This window comes from Oncorhynchus mykiss, chromosome 22 (assembly GCF_013265735.2).
Source record: "Oncorhynchus mykiss isolate Arlee chromosome 22, USDA_OmykA_1.1, whole genome shotgun sequence".
Taxonomy (NCBI): Eukaryota; Metazoa; Chordata; class Actinopteri; order Salmoniformes; family Salmonidae; genus Oncorhynchus; species Oncorhynchus mykiss.
Genome location: NC_048586.1, coordinates 20,151,307 through 20,176,295, shown reverse-complemented (window position 1 = coordinate 20,176,295; position 24,989 = coordinate 20,151,307). Strand labels below are relative to the sequence as shown.

The following is a 24,989-nucleotide window of genomic DNA, read 5'->3' as shown; positions in this document are numbered from 1 at the left end:
TATTTGTGTTTTATATGATCATGAAAATCATATCCCACACACCCACAACAAGTATTGATGCTGATATTCATATCAATGTCTTTTTTTACCCTGTTAATTTTATTACAGGACAACATTGATTTGGAGTTGTTCTTTGGAGGAACCGAGTGCAATTCAGAAATACACCTTTAGCATCTCCACCGGCCACTGCAGGGGCTTCAAGGTCGAACACACACACACACACACACACACACACACACACACACAAAGTTAGAGACAGACAGACATCATACACACCTAGTCGTCACAGCATCACCTTTTGATGGCCTTGCCTCACCTCCAGAGCTATTTGTAGGTAAAACATGAAAGTGGAAGGAAAGCCCATGTCCACTAATCCCGTTGAACCTTGAGATTGACAGACCGACTGACTACAAAGTAACACCTAACAATACCATCTCTCTTTACAATGTTCTATGTGAAAATATAGCGCTTGTTTTAGATCTTGGCGTGGTTTCTTCTCGGCGTGGGATGGTGCAGAAAGATAAGGGCTAGATGGGAGGCTGCTTGCTGATAAGGAGTCTGTGTTTCATGGGCTCAATACGTTCTGCACAACAACAGTTTACAACCACGCAAAGAATGACACAACTTCCGCGAAAGAAAGTAAACTATGGTCTCCTTTATTTTTTGTTGTTGCTCATTTTAATATATATATTTATCCGTTATTTTTCTACATACGAGGCCTTTAAAAGTATGTCGTCATGCTTTAGGTGCAGCTTCAGAGTGGGAGCACATGCAAGATGGTGGTCCGGGTACAGGTTGCACAGCGGACGTGGGGTGAGGAGGGTGGAGGAGTTCTCTGACCACCCGAGTGGACCCCATAGGGACCACTTAACAGTCACCAGTCACCACGCGGTCAGGGCGGCCGACCGTCTTGACCAAACGACCGACTGGGGACTATAGACCACTGGGACCACTAGGTTATAGGGTTGCAGTTCAGCTTCTTGGAAATAGTTTTCGACCTGTCCATTTTGGGGGACGGTTTGTGTCATGACATCATCGATTGACATCTTTAGTGCAGTCAAAAAAAATTAGGAACATACTATAGAGAAGCAGGCAGTCTTTAAAGAAAGTTTCAGACAGTCAGTTTATAAAGAGATTACGACTAGGGGGGAAACAGAGGGGGAGGGGAGCCATTATTTTTGCTCCCGTTCCTGGTTGGGCCTCATTAAAAGGGGCGTTGGGGGTTATATTGCTTGTGACCTTGATCCAGTTCTCTTGGCTGAGGCCTGCATCGTGGCATGGTTCCCCCTCTGTCGGTGGGGGTAGGGGGGACGTACATGATTCCGAACATACATTTGTATCACAAGGACACAGCAACACAGGACATTTGACTTTTGCTCTACAAGGACTAGCAAATCTCTGGCCGTTGCAGTGAAAGAACCTGACTAGCTTTTTTGTAAAGAGTTCTAAGTAAAGGACAAAAAACAAATCAAATACATCCCAGCAGTTTCATGGGGGGGGGGGGGGGGGGGGGGGACAAGAACTAGACAGTGAAGGAAGAATAGTTGCACAGGCATCACATTTTTAACCAGTATTAATCCTATCCCCATCATTCCACAGCAATATAACATCAGAGAGGTTCACAATATTTACACCTTGGTAATCAACAGCTACAGATATACTGAAAGAGCCCGACAAGTAAGATTCCATCACGAAGCTGGAATACAACAGAACACAAACCCATTGTTCTATACAAATCAAATAAATTGGTCAAATGAAAGTACAATAACTAAAACATTGTAATATTTTAATCAGCAATTTGTGTGTGAGAAACACAGGTGTTAAAAAAATAATTCCCATTTTTTTTATTTTGTTGCTCAAAAGAAAATTGTGGGAAAACACAAGGACATAATCTTTGGTGAAGATTCCACAGCAATCTCTAATATCCTTATATCTAATATCGACACACACACACACACACACACACACACACACACACACACACACACACACACACACACACACACACACACACACACACACACACACACACACCTCACTCTAGACATACACACACACGACACACACAATGCTGGGACTCAAACCAAACACATTCCCCTGCTGTTTTGAACCAAATATATTGGATATAAAAATACACTAAGTAAAGAATATCTCATAATATCAATCCCTTTGCAGCGTGTCGGTTCAAATTGTGGTTTGTCACAACGCACAACGTTCAATAATAAACACATGTACAATGCTGATATTACAGGTATATGACCAAGTTGTCATTACTGGCATCCAGAGTTTATCATGTTGTAGAAATAGTTGAAATAGAAAAGATTAGCACACGGCAGACAGTGGAGAACAGGGCTTATAGAATACCCAGGTATATGGACCAATAGGACTTGGAGCGAGCATACACAGATTGGTCATTTGGTGGGTGGGTGGTACCAAACTCAACTTTGTAAAAACTCTCATGCGTTTCTTTGTGTTCCCTTGGAAGTTTACTCACACAATGAGCAATCAGCATTCGTGTTGCCTTTAAAGGCCCAGTGCAGTTTTTCCTGTGTTTTATATCATTGTGTACAACAGCTGATTAAACTAACACTAGAAAAGTGTGAGACAACGTTGATCAGTGTTATTTCCTGATAGTTGCTGGTTGAAAATACAATCTACACAGGACTTTTTAATCAGCAGGTTTGCATGGGCGGGAGTTCTGGCTTTCCATGGTGACATCACATGCTGTAAATTGGTTAATAGACCAATAACAAAGAAAGTTCCAAACCTCTCTGCCAATAACAGCTAGTTTACTCCCAGAAAGTCCAACAAAATTCTTGTTTTTTGTTTAAAAAAAAATCTTTACAGTAAGGTACTTAATTGATACCCGGAAATGATTTGATATTGATATAAAAACGGCTGCATTGGGCCTTTAAAAGGTATTTAAATGATGACATAAGCTCTTCCCAGCTCTCTATGAATGACATGACATATGGACTACTTTACACCTTCATAACAACCCTAGATTGACACAAGATGTGTTACTTGTATTGTGTAGCATGACCATGACATATCAAACTGAGGTTGTTAACATAAGCATTTATAAATGCCCAGGGCATGGATGCATAATGTCCATGAGGCTCATGCTTATGAAGGTGTAATGTAGCTCCTATGCAGTGTCATTGATGGAAAGACTTAATTCCTGTCATTATTCAGTTGCAGTGCAATCCTTCAATCCTCACAAAAAAAAAAGAGTCAAAAGTTTCAATTCTAAAAACAAAGCCCCTCCCTCCCCAAAAACAAACACATACAAAGAGAGAAAAATGATTTGAAGCTGCCTGTGCAGAAATAAGATGCTGGCATTCAAAATTCACTCGAGGAGATCCTGGTGGTTCCCTACCAAATCAGCTCTGCAGACCTCGGAGACAGTTCCCATGCAAAGCCATGGCTTAAGTCAATAAGAAAAAACGTGCAGCGCCTACCCAATCCCCTAAACTCCCTAGGCCAAAGGACTCGAGGGGAATCATCGACAGCCTCCACCAGGGCCCCTGTTCAAGTATGGAATAGGAATGGGTTCAATGACCAACATCGTCATCAAATAAATAAATAAGCGTAAAATGTTCACAAGAGAATATTTCAAATGAATGATGATTCAATGACTGTAACCACCATTTTGGATGAGTATTTAGCATCATGTCCTATGTGCTTTTAATACAGGGGCAAGAATGTAATAAAATAGGAAAAGAAAAGGTCAAATCTCACAATACGTAAAAAAATAGACCATGAAGTCATACGGCATTTGGGTTTCCAAGTGAAATGACATTTAACTGAATGACAGAAATGGAATCCGGCCAATCATTGTACATTCTAGTTACAGAAGTACTTATATAGTAACTACATGGTATATGGACAACCTCATGTAAAATCTTACAAAAAAAAAACGACTAAAAAGGATTCCAGTTTAAAATACCATACATTTCTATTTCCATAAGGACATAAAAAGGTATTTGAATTTTAGTTGGTTTAAAACAAACAGACAGACACAGCAAGTGATGACGTCACAGCGATGAGGAATGAGAGCAGAGTGATTGGGGACGGAGGAAGGAGGCCAGAACCACGTGCATTATTTCTCACACACACACACACTCAGACAGACATACACACACACACACGCATGTACGCACGCACACGCACACACGTGAAGTCTCAGTGGCTGGTAGATTCGAAGAGCCTCTCTCAGGTCTAGAGAGGGGGGTTGGGGTGCGGTGGGTTGGGTTGAGTGAAGAGGTTCCCCCCTAATCGCCCGATCAGGAGTTGAGGGAGAACTGGTCCTGCTCGATGGGCTTCTTCACCCAGGCCCCCAGGCCCGACTTGTGGAAGACCTTGATCAGCGTCTGCTTGGCGTTGTGGTACTCTACAGCCGCCTCCTTGGCGTCGTGGTACGAGCTGGGCTTGGACACCTTGATCCTCAGTGTGGATGACAACTGGCGTGGTGAGGGGAGCAAAACAGATGTTGAGATACGCAGAAGACTACTTTGAATAGGATATTGAGGAGCAACTTGTACAGTGCATAAACATACAACCACTTGATCTGTGCTTCAGCTGGTCTTAATGCTGCCCACACCCTCTGTGAGTAGTGCTGATAGTCATAAACACTAATTCAAGGAGGGCCATTGTGGTGTGTGTGTGTCGAACCATTCCGTACCTTGGAGTGCAGGCGAATAAAGCGGCTGTAGAGGGCGTGCTTGCAGAGGCGCGAGGCGCGCCCCATGTCGTCTTTGCCCGTGGTGGCGTTGATGACCTCCAGCGCCTGGTCGCCCACTGCCCAGTTCACGCTGAAGTTGGGCGCCTTGCCCGGCTGCCTCGCCTCTGCGTTGCTGATGCCTGGAATCACAGATAGCCACTCACTCAGCAGCTCTAACTCCACCTTCTAACAGTGAGCATGCAAGGCTGAGCCAATGGGATTCAATGACGAGCCCAGGCATTAACTCTGAAAGTTAACTCCCCTTTCTAAAAGCAAGCACGCAAGTCTAACCAACCGCAAATGTGACTCATGCCCGCTTTATCCTTCTGAGAGCAAGGCATTCGCTCTGAATGAAAGCATATGACTCTTCCGGTTTTGGTGAAGGCTTCTCATCGTGGTTAACCCGAGCCGTCGCTCCACAAGCGAGGGCACGATGGGTCAAAGTCGCGAGTCTTTGTACAGTCTTTGTCCTAGCAGCATCTGTCAGAGATAGCGTTAACAAAATACCCATCAAAACATGATGCTACAGTGTCCACCTAGTGTGTTTGGGATAAAGCCTCTATTACAGTACATGTGCTCCTCCAAGCAGAGGCCTAGAGAGAAGATAGATTGGAGGCATAAATCCTTCTTTCAGTGGAGGGTGTTAAACGCCTCGGTTCCTTTCTCTTCTGCAGTGCACTGGGCTGCCTGGCTGGGGGATTATGATTTAAAGGGCTAAATGCTGAGCGTCCACAGCGCAAAGCTCCTTCACGGCAAAACTCCCTAAAGCGGAAAAAAAGTCAATAACCCTCCCATTATCTCTTTACCTGCAGTTCAGGGAGTCATCGGAGGGGACAGAGAGGAGGAGGAAGAGGAGAGAGGGTTAGGTAGGCGGGAAGGAAGTTGAGCGCACCAGTTGGGACAGCTATTGCATTGTGTGAGATCTGGAGGGAGATCAGGGCCATGTTCATTCAGGCACACCATAGAAACACATTTCAAAGCGCCGTGCAATGGAAAATAAAGGACAATATGCTGTTACTAGGTAGCCCTCACCCTGCCTTAGCCCCTACCCTGACAACAGGTGTAGGAGGTGGTTTGGACAGTGGGATGGAAGGGGGAATGCACTTTATTTTAGCTGTATGTGCTATAGAACGCATAGCCGGTTCCAAATGCCGCAAAACAACTTGACAAAGGGATATATAATGAAATATCACAAAGAAAGATCCTGGAGTCAAATAAACATTTTGAGAGTATCTAAACAGATCTGACCTTATAACAAATGGCTGCATGGATTCCACCGATTTGGCACAAAGGGCATCAAGTTATCCAAACTCACACAGGAAGGGTAAGTAAATGTCACCTCAGATGACAACTGCAGTGTTTCAATAAGACTACGGTAGGTGACCCATCTATGTGATTACCCACGGTCCTGCTGGGTATTTACCGTAGACATTTATACATGATTGGTGTTTACCCTTGTGCCTACTGTGGGTTTGCCCATGGAGTCACAGTGTCCGGTTGCATTGGTCTTCACAGAGAAAGCGTGAGGAAACAGACAAGATGCCAACTAAGCCTCCTCCTAGCCACCTAAGCAAAGTGTTGAAAGTATTGTGTTTGAATGTGCATGTGGTGGCACTTGAGTTAGTCTAGCGTGGAGTGTTCTTTGGCATGAGAGTCTACGCCCGTGTCATGGGCATTAACCACCAAACGGGTGAAAAACGGGGAGGGACTGAAACAGGAAGGGACTACCTTCGACTCGTTTTTTGTTTTCTGTGGCAAAACGTTTTAAAACATGTTCTGTTGCGTCCCCCAAAATGAACACGACCCTGAGCGCATGAGAGTCTAGGCGCTAGAGTATTGGGGGCGGGGGGGCAAAGAAGTAAAGGAGTCGAAGTTTAAAGGTGAAGGGTACTGACCGCTCAGTAGAGGCCTGTTGAGGCTGAACTGTTGGGGCAGGTCCTCGATGTCGGCGATGCGCTGGTACATAGCCCGGGAGAGGTGGTCTGCGTGATACAGGCTGCCCAGGATGATGCTGGAGAAGTAGATGGGCTCCGTGAAGTAACTCATCAGAGATCCCTGGATGCCCAGCACGTTCCATCTGAAGCAGAGGGACACACATGCATAAGTACACACATACACATACACACATGCGTACGTACAAGTGCGCACGCATAAAGACACAAAAACGTACTCACACACAAATGCGCATCCACGCACACAAACACTCCCGCACAAACACACACATAGGAATGGCTGCTCTGACTCGGAACTATCCAATTGCATTTATGTCACCCTACATTCTATGTTGTTACATTAGCCGTCCCATCTTTCCCATACATTTCCTTCCACACGCTCTATGAAGCTATACCAATTGCCTTGGCGAGCGACGACTTCGAACAGGACACACACAGGCAGACCATTACCAGATGACAGAAACAAGACCCTGACAAACAGCTTTGATAACTGCCGCTCCTGTCTCCTTCTGACCCGAGGCAGTGTGTGTGTGAGAGTGTGTGAAATTAAGCCACCGACTAGAATCGCAGTCAAGACATGAGTCTCGGAGACCACTCGTTTTCCAGTAGCCCCCGGCAGGGACGTCTTCCATATGCGACGGGGGGGTTGATAGTTGGACTGTATCATTACTGTTGTTCCGTCCATCCACCCACCCACCTCATTTGATTTACGTGGTTTTGCCCCTTGTGATAGCAGCTAAACTCAGTGGCCATGGAGGCTCTGGGGTGCACAATCAAAAAACATAATCAGACAAAACATACCACTACTCTTTTCCAAAAACACGCATGCACATGTACACACACACACACACCCCACTCCCCCACCAACGCACCACACACACACACACACCCCACTCCCCCACCAACGCACCACACACACACACTTCAGTGTTCTAAAGGGAGAGTGGCGATCAAGCTCAAGTGATTGGGGCTTTTGAGGGCCTTCACAATCAGTTGCTTTATCAAAGAAAAAGCAACTCTGGAGAGTAACACTTCTAATGAGCCAGGAGCAGGAGGGAAGGAGCCGTAAACTAGACCTCCATCACCTTAGCGCCGCCGGGCAGGCCATGTAATCCAAGGAGAAAGGTGTAAAAAAAAAACACACTGAAACTGCAGGGCTAAGTCAAACAGCGCTAGTGCATTTAGGTAAATAGTCATTAATCATTCGTACAGGAAGAGATGGCAGGAGGGGCATTTTTTCTCCACCTCACCATTTAGTTGCAATGGTTAGGTTAGGAGAGGACCTGTTGTGTAGAGAACAAGTGGAGGGTAGTCTGTTCTGTGCTGTAAAGTGGTGACACTTTCTATGCCTTGCTCTAATTGGGCTATGAGCTAGGTTAGCTGTTAGTGCACATGCTACCTGTATACTGTCATCTCGAGTTACATAGTATAACAAGCAATTATAGCAAGGCCATTAATGCTTGCTCAAAAACATTACGTGTGTGACACTCCTGTTGGCATTGAAATTGGAGGAAGGGACTAGGAGGGAGAGTTACGGAGTAGATTGCATCGTACATTAATGGGGAGGGATAGATAGCTGCGCCTTGACTGTGGACAGTGAGCAGGGTCATGGGCTGACTGCGAAAACACCCGGGTTGGACCCCATCAATTCAGCTGCCCCTGATATAGCCTGAATCCAATAAGACTGGGCCTGAACAAAGTAGGATGTACAGGATAACTACTAGAAAATAAGTGCTATCACCTACAGTACCAGTCAAGAGTTTGGACACACCTAATCATGCCAGGGTTTTTCTTTATTTATAATTTTTTTGTTGTATTGTAGAACAATAGTGAAGACATCAAAACTATTAAATAATACATATGGAATCATGTAGTAACCAAAAAAGTGTTAAACAAATCAAAAATAGATTTAATATTTGAGATTCTTCAAAGTAGCCACCCTTTGCCTTGATGACAGCTTTGCACACTCTTGGCATTCTCTCAACCAGCTTCATGAGGTACAGTAGTCACCTGGAATGCATTTCAATTAACAGGTGTGCCTTGTTAAAAGTCAATTTGTTGAATTACTTTCCTTCTTAATGTGTTCGCGTCAATCAGTTGTGTTGTGACATGGTAGGGGTGGTATACAGAAGATAGCCCAATTTGGTAAAAGACCAAGTCCATATTATGGCAAGAACAGTTCAAATAAGCAAAAAGAAATGACAGTCCATCATAACTTTAAAACATGAAGGTCAGTCAACTTTGAAAGTTTCTTCAAGTGCAGTCACAAAAACCATCATGCGCTATGATGAAACTGGTTCTCATGAGGCCCGCCACAGGAAAGGATGACCCAGAGTAGCCTCTGCTGCAGAGGATAAGTTCATTAAAGTTACCAGCCTCAGATTGCAGCCCAAATAAAGAGTTCAAGTAACAGACACATCTCAACATCAACTGTTCAGAGGAGACTGTGTGAATCAGGTCTTCACGAATTGCTGCAAAGAAACCACTACCAAAGGACACCAATAATAAGAAGAGACTTGCTTTGGCCAAGAAACACGAGCAATGGACATTAGACTGGTGGAAATCTGTCCTTTTGCCTGATGAATCCAAATTTGAGATTTTTGCTTCCAACCACCATGTCTTTGCGAGATGCAGAGTACGTGAATGGATGATCTCCGCATGTGTGGATCCCAACGTGAAGCATGGAGGAGGAAGTGTGATGGTGTGGGGAGAGACTTTGCGGGTGACATTGTCAGGGATTTATTTAGAATTCAAGGCACACTTTACCAGCATGGCTACCACAGCGTTCTGCAGCGATACCCCATCCCATCTGGTTTGCGCTTAGTGGGACTATCATTTGTTTTTCAACAGGACAATGACCCAAAACACAACTCCAGGCTGTGAAGGGCTATTTTTTTTTACTTAACCTTTACTTAACTAGGCAAGTCAGTTCAGATCAAATTCTTATTTACAATGACGGCCTATACCGGCCAAACCCGGACGACGCTGGGCCAATTGTGCACCGCCTTATGGGACTCCCAATCACGGCCAGTTGTGATACAGTCTGGATTCGAACCAGGGTATCTGTAGTGACGCCTCTAGCACTGAAATGCAGTTCCTTAAACCGCTGTGCCACTCGGGAGCCCTATTTGACCAAGAAGGAGAGTGATGGAGTGCTGCATCAGATGACCTTGACTCCACAGTCACCCGACCTCAACCTATTTGAGGTTGGGTGACTGTGGTTTGGGATGAGTTAGGACCGCAGAGAGAAGGAAAAGCAGTCAACAAGTGCTCAGCATATGTGGGAACTCCTTCAAGACTGTTGGAAAAGCATTATTCATGAAGCTGGTTGAGAGAATGACAAGAGTGTGAAAAGCTGTCATCAAGGCAAAGGGTGGCTACTTCGAAGAATCTCAAATCTCAAATATATTTTGATTTGTTTAACATTTTTTGGTTACTACATTTGTGTTATTTCAGAGTTGTGTTGTCTTCACTATTATTCTACAATGTAGAAAATAGTAAAAATAAAGAAAAACCCTTGAATAAGTAGATGTGTCCAAACTTTTGACTGGTACTGTATAAAACAACTAACTGCTCTAGAAAACCAGGCCTCTACACAACTTTGCAATCCTCCATTAATAATTTGTACAATATTATTGTTGTACTTGGATGTAATTTCTGCACTCTATCATAGGCCAATCTAAACAAAACTAGCTGAAAACACACTAAATGATTGCAATTACAGAAGTACATCAATAACTAGTTTGACCAAACCGTTATTAATCAAGCATTAAGCTTTTCCTATCAATGATTTATATGTACACTAGATGACTATCAGAGGGCGCTGTTTTAAAGCCATCGTGCCTCCATCTTGACACATCCCCACCTTCATAAAAAAATATTTTGGAAGCTATAGAAATGCATTTATTAATGTAACATTTGCTTTTGCCACTTTTATTCTATTACAGACATCTTAATGCATAATTCTATTTATTATGTGAGCTAACATAAAAATAAAAGATTAAGAAATACATACAAATATTTTCCTTAAAGTATAATTTGTTGAAAGTACTAATGTTACTGTCTCCACTACAACAAAAACATACTTAAATACATGTCATTTTGTCCTTGAAACATTTAATTGAAATACTGTAGAATTCCATTCAAAACCTGCTCCTTGGTTTTGTCTAGAAGCTATACAGCTTTTGTCAAAATTGACTTTTCGTAGCAGGATTCGGAGAACTTACACAGAAGGTTAGGATAATTAACGTTGCAGGTCAGGATAATTAGGTTAACGTTAGGAAAATGGTTAGGGTTATCTAAAATATAAAAATAATTAAACTTTTGACGTCAAATTTGACAAAAGCTGTATGCGATCTAGGCATGACCCAACTTCTTCTGGGGAGTGCCAATACGGCCGAGCGGTGTCTTCAAAGCCTCTCACTGGCCAATACATAGAATCAGCAATACAGGGTTAATATACATCAGTGATTCATATGCATTAAAGAGGCAACGCTGAGTCTGCTATATGGGTGGAAGTGGCTGATAGATACTCTACATCAATGCATGATATGTGTGTGTGTGTGTGTGTGTGTGTGTTCTTGTGTGTGTAGGTGAAGTTCTTTGGGGTAGCTTGTAGATATGCCAGAGCCCGCTGTCACAGCACACTGAAGGAAGACAGAGTTTGTGTGTGTGTTTTATAAGTCTTGACACCTCTTTATCTGTCTATTTCCGTGACCTTACCACGGAACACATTGGCAGACACCACCGTAACTTTATGGGTGAATCCGCACCCTGCACTAATATCGACTTAACGGACACCTTAACACAGACACCAATAGCCTAACTCTGGTTATAAACTACAGCTGTATCTACCACAACAGCAGCTTACTGACTGTAAGGATTGCACTTCCAAGTGCAAATACCGGGCAAGAATTAGAGTCAAATTCATATAAACTCTGTTTAATGTCCAATTAAATTGTTGAATTGAAACACCACTTTTACGTGGTGTCTCACAATCTTGGCGGCTTTGGAGGAGGATATGTGAGGAAAAGGACACCAAAAAGGGGACACAAGGCCATGTTACCTTGCGATCTTGTCACTGCAGGACATGGTGAGCAGCCTCTCTCCCTGCAGCACCCCGTCCCATGTCTGGATGGTGTTGCTGGTCCTCACAGGGATGGTCCCCTCCCCAGACTCTATCTTGGTCCTCAGCTGGCCCCGTGCCTTCCGGTTGGGGTGGCGGTCTCCTTGGTCTGTGGGAGGGGGACAAGGAGAAGACAGATGGATGAATGGATTAACTCTAAACCAGTTTCAGTCAGTTTCTGTATTTTCTTTGAAATGTATCACATAAAATCAACATTTTCATGAATGCGGTCAATAAGACATTGATGATCAGCACCAGCAATATATAAGAAATCCTGGCCGCCTGTACACTCTTAACACAGCAGATTTCATTTAATGTAATGTGACAATTTAAAATGCATAAAATATTACACCAGGCAAAAGATGCATATACCAAAATTGTTGAGGATACATACACAAAAAAGTCAAGATACTTGTTTCCATTGTGGTCTTCTAGGGCATGTGACACCAAATCATCTCGACAGTGCGAAGGGTACAAAAGACAATAACTTTAAATACAACTTCATTGTTATTAATCACAGCATTTCTACATGTTGGAAAGTAATTCAAAAGGCTAACAAGCCTAATCAATCCACTGGCTAATTGTTCAAGGGTATTTCCTTTTGAGGTTTTTGCGTATGCCGGGAAACAATGTGACAGAAGCATTTATATGTGACATTTAAAGAGGAGTAATCAGAGAGAGCGAGAGAGAGAGAGAGAGAGAGAGAGAGAGAGAGGAAGAGAGAGAGAGAGAGAGAGAGAGAGAGAGAGAGAGAGGAAGAGAGCGACAGAGAGAGAGAGAGAGAGAGAGAGAGAGAGAGAGAGAGAGAGAGAGAGGAAACATGGACAAAGATCCACTAATTAATAGACTTGTTGAAATGGGTTTGTAATACGCATTTGGACATTCAAAATGAAATTCTAATTAAATGAAACCAGGCATAAGAGGAAAACATACAGGAGTTAATTGAATAAAATAAACAAGCTCCGATATGGAATTCTCAACAAGCGTAAGATTAAATAAGAAAATGTGTCAGCCAGCTAAGTGAGGGGAATGGAGACTGAGCTGACGTGGGGGTTGATTGAGTCTGGCTGTCACATGGGACAAGGTCACTAAAGATGGCATGCCACCAAAACTAATGGGACGGCCCTATATGTACATGTTCACTTAGCATCAAAATTTAAGCCATTGACATTATAAGCTTACAGTCATATGGAATCAATGAGTGAATCACAATAAGCCTTGCATTTAAGAGATAGTTCAGCGAATTGCATTCGGTTAAGAGCAAGAAGAGTATGGTCGGAAATGCTGTTTCCGTGTTTATATGAAGGTGTATCACAAATGTCTCAATGAGTATAAGATAATTAGGCTTCATATAAACTTAAGGGCAGAACGCATTCACATCGAAAAGCATTGCGCAGGCGCTGGATAGCCTGACATATGCACCTGATGAAGAAGGCAGGAATCATGCCATCATTGTACATTGTGGCACAGAAGGGTCAGCAAGAGGTTTGGTAACATCTACTACTGTCACAGGTAAGCGGGGAGGAGGGTGCGCCTCATACCTTCCATGCCGGCCTCATGCGGCGAGAAGATGCGTGCGTCTCCGCAGGGCGAGGTGCTGATGTAGAGGTGAAACTGGACGTTGTCCTTTAGCCGGTAGCCACGCTTGTCACAGCGCATGAAAATAGACTTCTGCTGCTCCTCCTTGTTGTTGCTAGGAGACAGAGGGTGAAAGGGGGAGGGGTGCAAAGTGTTGGCAGTGGCTCCAAATGTCACAGAAAATAAAAACAACTAAAAGAAATCCGCTGAAGCAAGAACAAAAAAAGGAATGCCATGCTGGAATTGAAGCAACATTGCAACAGTGAACTCAATTTTACGGCTAAATACAAATTCATCTTTTACTAGGACTTCATGATCCACTGAAGGCTTCAACAAACAAGACTCTAATCAAAATGGGAGCCATTTTGTGTGTTTGTGTTTACAATGGCCTAACTTCTCACCTTAGGAAGTGCTCTAGCTGGGCGTAGAGGTACCGGATGAGCGAGCGGCGGGCGATAATCTCTGCGTGGCAGTCGTTGAGTGCCAGGCCGCGGTCGCTCATGTACTCGCCATTGATGCACTTGGTGCCCGTGGAGACGCAGATCACTTGGGCCTCTTTCACGTCTGTGCCTGGTGTGTGGGGATCAGAGAGGTTCAAAATTCACCTTTACATTCAATAAAAAGCCATTTGTGTTTATTGTTTCTACTTTTCTATCATTATTCCATTTCATTGACATTTTATTGTGTTTTTGATAAGGGACATGTAGGTTTTTAGAAATATGTGCATGTGTGTACTCGTGAAATTACATTTTTGTAAATTGTATGGGGTAAATTAGGCTTACATAGCCAATGATAAACAGCAGCACCAGTCATGGACATGGACCCCTCAAAAGGAAGATGTTGATGTGCACCCTGATTGACAGGTGATGCTAAGAAGATGAATTTCCTCCCATCTACACACATTAGCCTCCTGCTGACAGTATGGCTGGGGTTTTATGGCCTGTACAAATCTAGTGGTGTACTGTTCGGCGGACACAGCGACGCTCCGAGGGTGTAGAACGTCAAGTTTTCCCATTAGGCGGAGTGATAAAGCGTACCTGTTGTCATGACAACTCCCGCCAGGACTTTCCGTCGCGCGTGGGGCGAGGTGAAGTTGTCCGTCAGCTCGCTGAACTTGTCCACCACCAGGCGAGAGACGGCGTCGGCGAGAACCTGTAGAGGTGAGACACGCAACACAACGAGCACAGGCTTCAGGTACAGGCTGCCTGTTTGGAAATAGTTTATCCTTCCCAAATCCTTAAACATCAAAGCTCTTACTTAAACCTAAGACCAGCATCTAGGGGCAACTTCATCATATTCCACCACACGCACACATGCCAGAGTCAGCCATGTGGACTTACTAAGCAGAGTAGACATTATAGACCCTCAAGCACTAGTCGTCACCTGTCAGTGTATTCACATACACTATATACAAAAAAGTATGTGGAAACCTCTTGAATTAGTGGATTCGGCTTTGCTGACAGGTGTATAAAATCAAGCACACAGCCATGCAATCTCCATAGACAGACATTATTAAAGACTTTCAGTGACTTTTAACGTGGCACCCACCGTCATAGGATGCCACCTTTCCAACAAGTCAGTTTAAAAAGAATTCTGCCCTGCTAGAGCTGCCTCGTCTGTCCTTGGTTGCAACACTCACTACCAAGTTCCAAACCAAATTCCAAACGTCAGCACAATAACTGTTTGTCGGGAGCTTCATGAAATGGATTTCCATGGCCAAGCAGCATCACACAAGCCTAAGGCCACCATGCGCAATGCCAAGCATCGGCTGGAGTGGTGTAAAGCTCGCCGCCATTGGAGTCTAGAGCAGTGAAAAAGCGTTCTCTGAAGTGATGAATCACACCATCTGGCAGTCCGACAGACGAATCAGGTTTGGCAGATGACAGGAGAACGCTACCTGCCCCAATGCATAGTGCCAACTGTAAAGTTTGGTGGAGGAGGAATAAAGGTCTGGGGCTGTTTTTCATGGTTCGGGCTAGGCCCCTTAGTTCCGGTGGAAAATTGGAGGGGAAATCTTAACACTACAACATGCAATGACATTCTGGACGACTCTGTGCTTCCAACCTTGTGGCAACAGTTTGGAGAAGGCCCTTTCTTCTTTCAGCATGACAATGCACCTGTGAACAAAGCCAGGTCCATACATAAATGGTTTGTTGAGATCGATGTGGAAGAACTTGACTGGTCTGCACAGAGCCCTGACCTCAACCCCATCGAACACCTTTGGGATGAATTGGAAAGCCGACTGCGAGCCAGGCCTAATCGCCCAACATCAGTGCCCGACCTCACAAATGCTCTTGTAGCTGAATGGAAGCAAGTCCCTGCTTCAATGTTCCAACATCTAGTGGAAAGCCTTCCGGGAAGAGCGGAGGCTGTTTAGCAGCAAAAGGGGGACCAACTCCATATTAATGCCCATGATTTTGGAATGAGATGTTTGACGAGCAGCTGTCTACATAGAATATCAAGAATATTAAGGATAGAAATGTGAGTTGTCCTTATTTGAGCCAAAAGTCTTATACAGTCGGCATATATAGAATCGAATCTCAGCAGGAACCTCGAATGGACTTAATGCATCTCTTTTCCTTGACAGTGGCTGTTCCTTTTGCTCGCTTTTTTCCATTTACTAATACAGAGGAAAATGATTACAGCCAAGGAGAGGCGACGGCTGAATAGGCACAAATTAAAAAGATTAGTCCAAATATTACTTCCCCAGTACTTCAGAGTCACCCAGTTGGAGTGGGATAATTTGACTTCTGGGAATTGGTTGCAGGCAGCACTGAAACGCGTGGACGTCTGTGTTATCCGTCGTGGAACAAAACAGACAGCCAAAAACAGTGAAACAATTCCATTCTGGCAATAAAAAAGTACTCCATCACTCATGTTTTCCTGATTTTCCAATTAGCCCCCGTCCATATGGAGCGACCGCTTCAGCTGGGCTGAAGGTACATTTAATAAATATTAACCGACAGAGAATTAATAGACCAATTAGTGGGTGCAGCATCGTTGACACGAGCTGCCCGGGTTGAAGGAAGCAGACCGATGACAAGTGGAGGGAGAGTAAAGAAAGAAATGGGGGGGGGAGACAATTGAAGCCGTTGACAGTGTGCCCCACAAGCTGCTTTCCTGTCCAGACGGCACTATCTCTGCACGCACTGGCACGACTTTGACAGTCACTTCTGTGATGAAAAATCCCAAAACAATCCCCGTCCTCACTCCCCAATTCATATAAAACTGAACCAGCGCTAGGATATTGACAGTCTTTGGAAAGGGAGACCTTCTTTGAGCACCTCTACGCCTGGGTTTGCACTCCACCAAGCATTCCAAGTAGCTAAAATCAGTGTGGAGCCGAGCCCTCCGTGTGAAAGTCACAAAGTGGTTACGGAGCACGCCTAGTGGAGTGCAAATCCAGCCTAAGGGAGGGCGTGGATCTAGATGCAGTCTGACTTCCAGCCACAACACCCCAATAAACCGTTACTGAGCCCTAGCCCTAACCACGGTCGTCATATTACATTTGAAGCAAAATCACATTCGATATCGAAAGTGTTTCTCTTATACAAGAGTGTTAAAGACAACATCTTCAGAAACAGGGCTTTTATTTAGGCTAAACAAGTGATGTAAAACATGACTTAACTAAAATAATTGTATTTCAAGTTTCCTATGGAATTAACCCTAACTCTAAACTCTGAGAAGCCCTGACAGTTCTTCAACTTAAATAGGTCCCACATCTAGGTACGAAATAGCCTGGACAGCCAATATTGTTTTTTTCAACACAACTAAAAAAAAAGGCGATGCTAAATAAGATAGAGGTGTTATCTCAGCTGCCGATGAGGGGAGCCCAATTAGGAGATGTGTAAATAGATGTCTCACATGTATACACAACCGTTTCACTACTGAAGCACCGCACATTTTCATATCCTGTCTCATCTTCTATCGTCCGTCGGGCCTGATCATTTCATCTTCATTTTCAATGAATGTCAAATCCAGCGATGATTGGCAAGAGAACTGAACCTTCCAGTGGGGACTTTCATGAAGAAAATAGTTCAAGATATGAGGTAGCAAAGGCATGCGACTGACACTGGGATTCTTTAGATTCGCTCGAACGCATTGCAATTAAAAAGGCAGATGTTGTCGTTTGTAATATCTAGAAAGGATATCTAAACTGAAATCAACAAGAGAGGGAAATTATTAATTACAGTAGTGAAAATACCTCTGTGTCCTCAGAGCTTTAAAACCACATAAGCCTATTGAACATTTTCCCAGTTTAAAGTATGACATAAGAACTATTCTCAAACACTGAAATTCTCAGCAGATTGCTTTCTTTGACCAAAACATATCCAGATATTCCTAAATGTGTAATGCACTCCCATTTAAAAAAAATCCCAAATCACAACAGTGTTTGAGAAAGCCTTGCATAAGTGTTTTGGCTTCTGGGGAAGCTCTGATGCCTTTGCTCGGTGCCTGAAAACATTACATGTAGAGTATAAAACACTCTTTCCCATTAAAAATGGTCAGTGACTGCAGATTCTATGTTCTATGTCCTGTTTTAAAAGGGCCTTGACTGGCGGCAGAGTTGGCTTGTTCAAAGGGACCTAGGTTTGGGAACTTACCTGGGGTAGGTGGAGCTGCAGTCCCTCTCTGGGGATGGGCTGTCGGGAGGGTGTCTGGTCCAGCTGCATGTTGAAGAGGGCTGAGAGGGCTGCCTGGGCGGCCCGGGCCTTGGCCAGCTTCTTGTTTCGTCCAGAGCCCTCAAACTGCTGTGAGTCCACCGACACCTGCATGACAAAGTTCTTGGCGTGGCTCTCACCGCTCTCCGACACAAAGTCGTACTTGAGGCCCGGCCTCAGCTCGTTGAGGATCATGACGGGATTCTTTCCGCTCGAGTTTGAGGTGAAGGAGGAGGGAGGGGGCAACGGTGCCTGGGCAAGGTTAGCACCTGGCGTGGAGGGCAGGGGATACTCTCCCAGCGAGTTTAAGGAGCCGCTGCCATTGGATCCCAGGTAAAAGGAGTCCTCGGGTGGTGCGGGCGTCTCAAACCCATTGAAGAGCATGTCTGGGAAGTCGGCCTGATCGGATGTGAAGTCCGTGTTGACCGTCAGTGTCCGGCCCATAGCCAGGTGCGCCTCGGAGGCGTTGGGGAACTGGACAAAGGAGCGCAGGGCCTTTTCTGCCGCATTCAGCTTGGCCTTCTTCTTAGTCGGACCTGAGCCCTCGAACAGTTGACCGTTGACCTCAACGGTCATGACAAACACGGGAGCATGGACCGGACCTGTTTGAGACAGCAGCTTATACTGTAGCCCCGGCTTGATTTCATTCAGCTGCATAAGTGCATTTTTTGGTAGAACCGGGCCCGGTGTTTTCTTACGCTTCTTGGCCCGGAACTTGGACAGCATGTGGCCATTGTTGCCCTCCTCTAGGGGGCGCTTCCTGCTGCCCCCGCCACTGCCATTGGGGAGCTGCTCGCCTACAGCTGCCCCCTCTTTGGAGGAGACGTTGTCCAGGTTACGGTTTTCCTTAACGTCGGTGCTGCTCGAACCTGCGGTGCCCAGAAAGAGTAACTTACAACGCCTTCGTTGCAGGATCTTGTAAATGTAAAATTTATAGATTCCTATATCACTCTTTGGAACTGACCTGGTGATGTGTGTTATCGTTATTTGGTAGTGAGGCTTAACTGATAATGCATTTAACCCAAAGGATCAAACATATATCTAAAAGGAAAATCCATTTAGAAATGACGTTTGAGAAAAATTGCCTGAAGCACATGTCATAAATATAAATTGTAATATTGATAGGACAGTACATTCTTGGATTTTATAACATGGCAAGAGGGATTTCATCTATACAGTACATGCAATTATTACATCAATGGGGAAATCAGTGATGCGGAAATATTGTAAGAATCAGGCCAGCTTAACAACATAAACAGTGAGTTCCTCCCTCTACATAAGAGAGAACTATTTGCGTTTCCTGGCCTTTTTGTCAGGGAGGGTTTTGGTTAATATTTGTCAGTTTAGGGAGGGGTCAGGCGGGAAGATGTGGAAGAGTTGGGGTATGCATACACGCATATGCACACACTGATCTTTACTTTATGGGCAGATGTTATGACCTGTTCTTTCTGCCTTAATGATAGGTTGGCGCTATATCCTAGAGTGCTGAGCTAGTGCTTTAGCGCTCATAATAATGGAATTGCAGCTGGAGAATATTGTAAGGAGCACACATCACCAGGTCCTGTTGGCAAAGTGGACGGAATGTTGGCAAAATTTTCATTTATAACATCCTCCAGCAAAGGCTTGATAGGTTACTCCTTTCGGAACTCAGGGGAGAGAGAACCGGCAGTGCAAATGAAAGGGTTTAGTTGGAGGATGGAGGGTGCAGGGAAGAGTGCGAGGTGGAGTTTGGGTATCATAAGATGCAGGCAGAAAGGAAAGAAAAGGAGGGAGAAAAAAAAAACAGCAAGGAAAAAGGACACATTCCCGCAAGGTCAACAAAGTCTGACGAGGATGGCAGGGTCCAACCTGAGATTTGGTGCCAGGATCAGAACGCTTTTAGATCCACTCATCTTTACACAACCTCATTTCTATGATATCTGTTTACTTGCCTCTTGGTAACACAGAGCTCTACTTAAGAAAATCAAAAGTATGAAACCAAAATATATTATATTAATGCATTTTCTAACGAGATGAACTACATAAGAGGCTAAAGGTTTCTGAAATTGTGAGTCTCTGTTGGGGTTTCCGACGACTCCTGAACAACACAGAATCCTTAGCTTCTGACAGGTGGCGATGTTCGTCAAGTTTCTGCACACTAAAATGCATCCCAGAAACAAGACAAAACATAGCAATCCTGCTCTCACGTGATTCCCAATTCTCTTCTATATATAGACTAATATATATCCTCCACTCAAAATGCAATGTGTCCACATATGTGCGTTAATATATACAGTTGAAGTCGGAAGTTTACATACACCTTAGCCAAATACATGTATACTCTGTTTTTCACAATTCCTGACATTTAATCCTAGTAAAAATTCCTTGTCTTATGTCAGTTAGGATCATCACTTTATTTTAAGAATGTGAAATGTCAGAAAAATAGTAGAGAATGATTTATTTCAGCTTTTATTTCTTTCATCACATTCCCAGTGGGTCAGAAATTAACATACACTCAATTAGTATTTGGTAGCATTGCCTTTAAATTGTTTAACTTAAGTTGGGTGAATTGTGGCCCATTAAGTTGGGTGAATTTTGACCCATTCCTCCTGACAGAGCTGGTGTAAATGAGTCAGGTTTGTAGGCATCCTTGCTCAAACACACTTTGTCAGTTCTGCCCACACATTTTCTACAGGATTGAGGTCAGAGCTTTGTGATGGCCACTCCAATACCTTGACTTTGTTGTCTTTAAGTCATTTTGCCACAACTTTGGAAGTATGCTTGGGGTCATTGTCCATTTGGAAGACCCATTTGCGACCAAGCTTTAATTTTAATTTAATTTAAGCTTTAATTTTAATTGAATTTAATTTTAATTTTGATGTCTTGAGATGTTGCTTCAATACATCCATATAATTTTCCTACCTCATGATGTCATCTATTTTGTGAAGTGCACCAGTTCCTCCTGCAGCAAAGCAGACCCACAACATGATGCTGCCACCCCCGTTCTTCACGGTTGGGATGGTGCTCTTCGGCTTGCAAGATTCCCCCTTTTACTTCCAAACATAATGATGGTCATTATGGCCAAAAAGTTATATTTTTGTTTCATCAGACCTGAGGACATTTCTCCAAAAAGTACAATCTTTGTCCACATGTGCAGTTTCAAACCGTAGTCTGGCTTTTTATGGCGGTTTTGGAGCAGTGGCTTCTTCCTTGCTGAGCGGCCTTTCAGATTATGTCGATATAGGACTCGTTTTACTGTGGATGTAGATACTTTTGTACCTGTTTCCTTCACAAGGTCCTTTGCTGTTGTTCTGTGATTGATTTGCACTTTTCGCACCAAAGTACGTTCATCTCTAGGAGACAGAAGGCGTCTCCTTCCTGAGTGGTATGACGGCTGCGTGGTCCCATGATGTTTATACTTGCGTACTATTGTTTGTACAGATGAAGGTGGTACCTTCAGGCATTTGGAAATTGCTCCCAAGGATGAACCAGACTTGTGGAGGTCTACAATTGTTTTTCTGATGTCTTGGCTGATTTCTTTTGATTTTCCCATGATGTCAAGCAAATAGGCACTGAGTTTGAAGGTAAGCCTTGATATACATCCACAGGTACACCTCCAAATGACTCAAATGATGTCAATTAGCCTATCAGAAGCGTCTAAAGCCATGACATAATTTTCTGGAATTTTCCAAGCTGTTTAAAGGCACAGTCAGCTTAGTGTATGTAAACTTCTGACCCATTGGAATTGTGATAGTTGCGAATTATAATTGAAATAATCTGTCTGTAAACAATTGTTGGAAAAATGACTTGTGTCATGCACAAAGTAGATGTCCTAACCGACTTGCCAAAACTATAGTTTGTAAACAAGACATTTGTGGAGTGGTTGAAAAAAACGAGTTTTAATGACTCCAATCTAAGTGTATGCAAACTTCCGACTTCAACTATATATTAGTGTAACATGGATGTGTTTGAGTGGGAGGAGGTCTTGAAGTGGGGAGTATCATTGTCACATACAGAATACATACAGTACAGAATAATGGACTCTGGGGTAACCATGCACAAGCCAGGCAGGAAGGAAATCTTAACAAGGGTGTGTGTGGGATGGTTGTGGAAACAAGTACAAAGGAGAATGACCAAAGGCATGAATACTGTAAAATGAAGAAGTGGCTTTTGCCATTTTCTAAAAAGAAGGGAATCTGATAGGAGCGGGTTGTGAAAATGATCACACGAAAATATAGCATGGAGAGGAGACATTCTCATCTATTTTGATGGATGGATTAATTTCAGAGAATTATTCAAAGAATTGTTCATAGTAAGATTGGCAGTGCTAAAAGGAGTGGTCATGGGATTACATGAAATTGCTGACTTGATGAGTCAATTAATATTTAATGACTTTTATTGCGGTATAGCTACAGAAGACTGAAGCGTCTCGTCGATTTCAGTGGAGTACTTTCATAATCTTTTTAGGCGTATGCCTCTCTCGATGTACAGTATCCTGAATGTCAGTGAGAATATCCGTGGGTATGTTTAGAACACTGTTTTTCAAACCGGCATGAAGCTGGTACGAATGTGAGCAAAGACTGAGTATACAAAAATAGATTAACTGCTCCTGGTGTTCAAGTAAATGACATATTTCCATTGCTCAGAGAAATATTTCTGTGTACAGTAGCTATCTTGAACGTGTCTCACAAGTCTGGAGATAAATAGTGCAACAGCAGTTCCAGTATCAGAACTCCATGAAATGTTCCCCTCTGCCTTGAGTCAGTTGCTGGCGCTTTGGAAAAATGTCCCCTAAGAGTTGGATTGATATTGAACTTCATTGCATACCTGCTTATCAGGGGAAATCTAAATACGGAAACGGGCCGATTGTAATGAAGGATCTTAAGGTTACATTGTCAGAGGTCTTCAGTGTGAAACCGGTGAGTGACTACAATGGTAACCATCCATTTAATCATGGGATTAGGGCAGGCAGCCATTTTCTTCTGTCTGTTCAGAGTGGTGGGGATGTAGGGACAGACACTCAATTCATAGGCATGGCTGCTGGAGCTCAGGGCTCAGATTCCTTCAAAAATGTCCAATTAAATTTGAATATGTGAGGGAGGCTGACATTTTTTAAGGGTGTGCATAGAGCAATATAAGTTGAATCCAAGGACATTTATAAAAGTTTTTGTGGTGGGAATATCGAGTTCTGCAGTTTTGTATATGCACTGTGTGTGTGTCCTTCGTGTGTGTGTGTGTGTGTCTAGGCAGGGGATCAGCTAAGGGAACAAATGGACAGCCAGACAGACAATTTGACAAAGAGACAGACAGACAGACTCACTCATGTTCTCCTCTTCATCCACGTCCATGGTGAAGAGCTTCTGCTGGGCCCGGGGCTGCCTAGCTCCGGCTCCACCTGAGAACAACATGAGAGGAAGGGACGGTCAGTCAAACTCAACCTACTGTAGATGTCTCCACCACAACTAACACACGGGCCCATGTGCACACACAAACAAGTATAACTATAATCGAGGGGACCAAATGTTGGGGAAATGTCAGGGTCTCTTCCCTACGGGCAAGGGCTGCTGAAAGTGTATAAAAATCTAAATATTCATATGAACACACACACACACACACACACACACACACACACAAACACACACACACAGACACACAAACACACACACGGTGTGGTGAGATGAAAATGACACAGCCAGGTTAAGCTTACGGTGAGTGTATAAATATTCAGAGGTGGAAACTAATCTGGACGAGAGAGGAGAGGGGGCCCGGTGCTGACAGGTCGTAATAGTCGGGAGCAGTCTATTGTGACTTTAATATCCGTCCGATTAGACCTCATTTCCAGCTGCCTGCCGGGAGATATACAGCTATTGACATGGACAGGCCTTTTAGTTGGGCGTGACACACACAGCCATTTATCCTCCAGTAGAAAATGCACTACAGTACACAGACAGTTGTACAGTACAGCAAAGCCAATGGATTTTTGCCGAGCAGAATTGGGTTCATGCACTTGGTATTTGTGCGAGATGGTTCTCTGCAGGTGAATGCAGCTTCTGGCAATCAGTCATCAAGGAAAGACCTGGAATCTATACACAGATCTTTACTGAGATCATACTGAAATCTTTATGTCACTGATCAAGAATACGCAGTAGAATGGAAGGGTGACCTGTGAGCACTAAATATCTCAAGAGGAACATGATCTACTATCAGCAGTCATTATTTATTTCTCTGAGGACGTTCAAAAACGAAGGAAAACGATGTTTTCAGAACCTTTTAAATGAATTGACGTAGCATTTGTTATAAGGTTGTTTGTTACCAAATTTGATGATTTATTTTATTATATTCAATATATGACCAAAATATTACCACAAAGTTTACATCAGTAAAATGTGGAAACAACCTTCCAATTCCAGTCTTAAATTATGTGGTGTTGATCTTGAACATAGCCCAGATCCAGGCCCAGATATGAACATCCAAGGGAGTGGTTAGTTTGTCTCTGGTCTAGAAAACAATGCTCTTCGTTAATAATCACATTCTCTTATGGGATTTGTTTCCTTCTGTATCCTAGTTTGTTTTCCCCCCAGTCCAACAAGTTTCCCCCCAGTCCAACAAGTTTCCCCCCAGTCCAACAAGTTTTCTCCAGTCCAATGTGCTAGTTGTCAGTCTTGGGGCATCTACAGTGCCTTGCGAAAGTATTCGGCCCCCTTGAACTTTGCGACCTTTTGCCACATTTCAGGCTTCAAACATATATAAAACTGTATTTTTTTGTGAAGAATCAACAACAAGTGGGACACAACCATGAAGTGGAACGACATTTATTGGATATTTCAAACTTTTTTAACAAATCAAAAACTGAAAAATTGGGCGTGCAAAATTATTCAGCCCCTTTACTTTCAGTGCAGCAAACTCTCTCCAGAAGTTCAGTGAGGATCTCTGAATGATCCAATGTTGACCTAAATGACTAATGATGATAA

At 43.6% G+C, this 24,989-nt stretch overlaps 1 protein-coding gene across 5 annotated transcripts in view; it reads right to left on the bottom strand.

Moving 5' to 3' along the window:
- Positions 1–635: 635 nt before the first annotated feature.
- Positions 636–24,989, bottom strand: part of adarb1b (adenosine deaminase RNA specific B1b) — a 177,822-nt gene continuing 153,468 nt past the window's right edge. For 4 of the 5 annotated variants that reach the window (XM_036958943.1, XM_036958944.1, XM_036958945.1 and 1 more), the window contains 9 exons: positions 23,339–23,413; positions 17,983–18,908; positions 14,416–14,530; positions 13,780–13,948; positions 13,342–13,493; positions 11,741–11,909; positions 6,619–6,800; positions 4,685–4,863; positions 636–4,463 (listed from right to left, as the gene is read on the bottom strand). In XM_036958943.1, coding sequence (XP_036814838.1) covers positions 4,287–4,463; positions 4,685–4,863; positions 6,619–6,800; positions 11,741–11,909; positions 13,342–13,493; positions 13,780–13,948; positions 14,416–14,530; positions 17,983–18,908; positions 23,339–23,366 — 2,097 coding nt within the window. In that variant the 5' untranslated portion in view covers positions 23,367–23,413 and the 3' untranslated portion in view covers positions 636–4,286. The remainder of the gene's footprint in view (positions 4,464–4,684; positions 4,864–6,618; positions 6,801–11,740; positions 11,910–13,341; positions 13,494–13,779; positions 13,949–14,415; positions 14,531–17,982; positions 18,909–23,338; positions 23,414–24,989) is intronic. The other variant, XM_021579246.2, reaches the window with a different exon arrangement.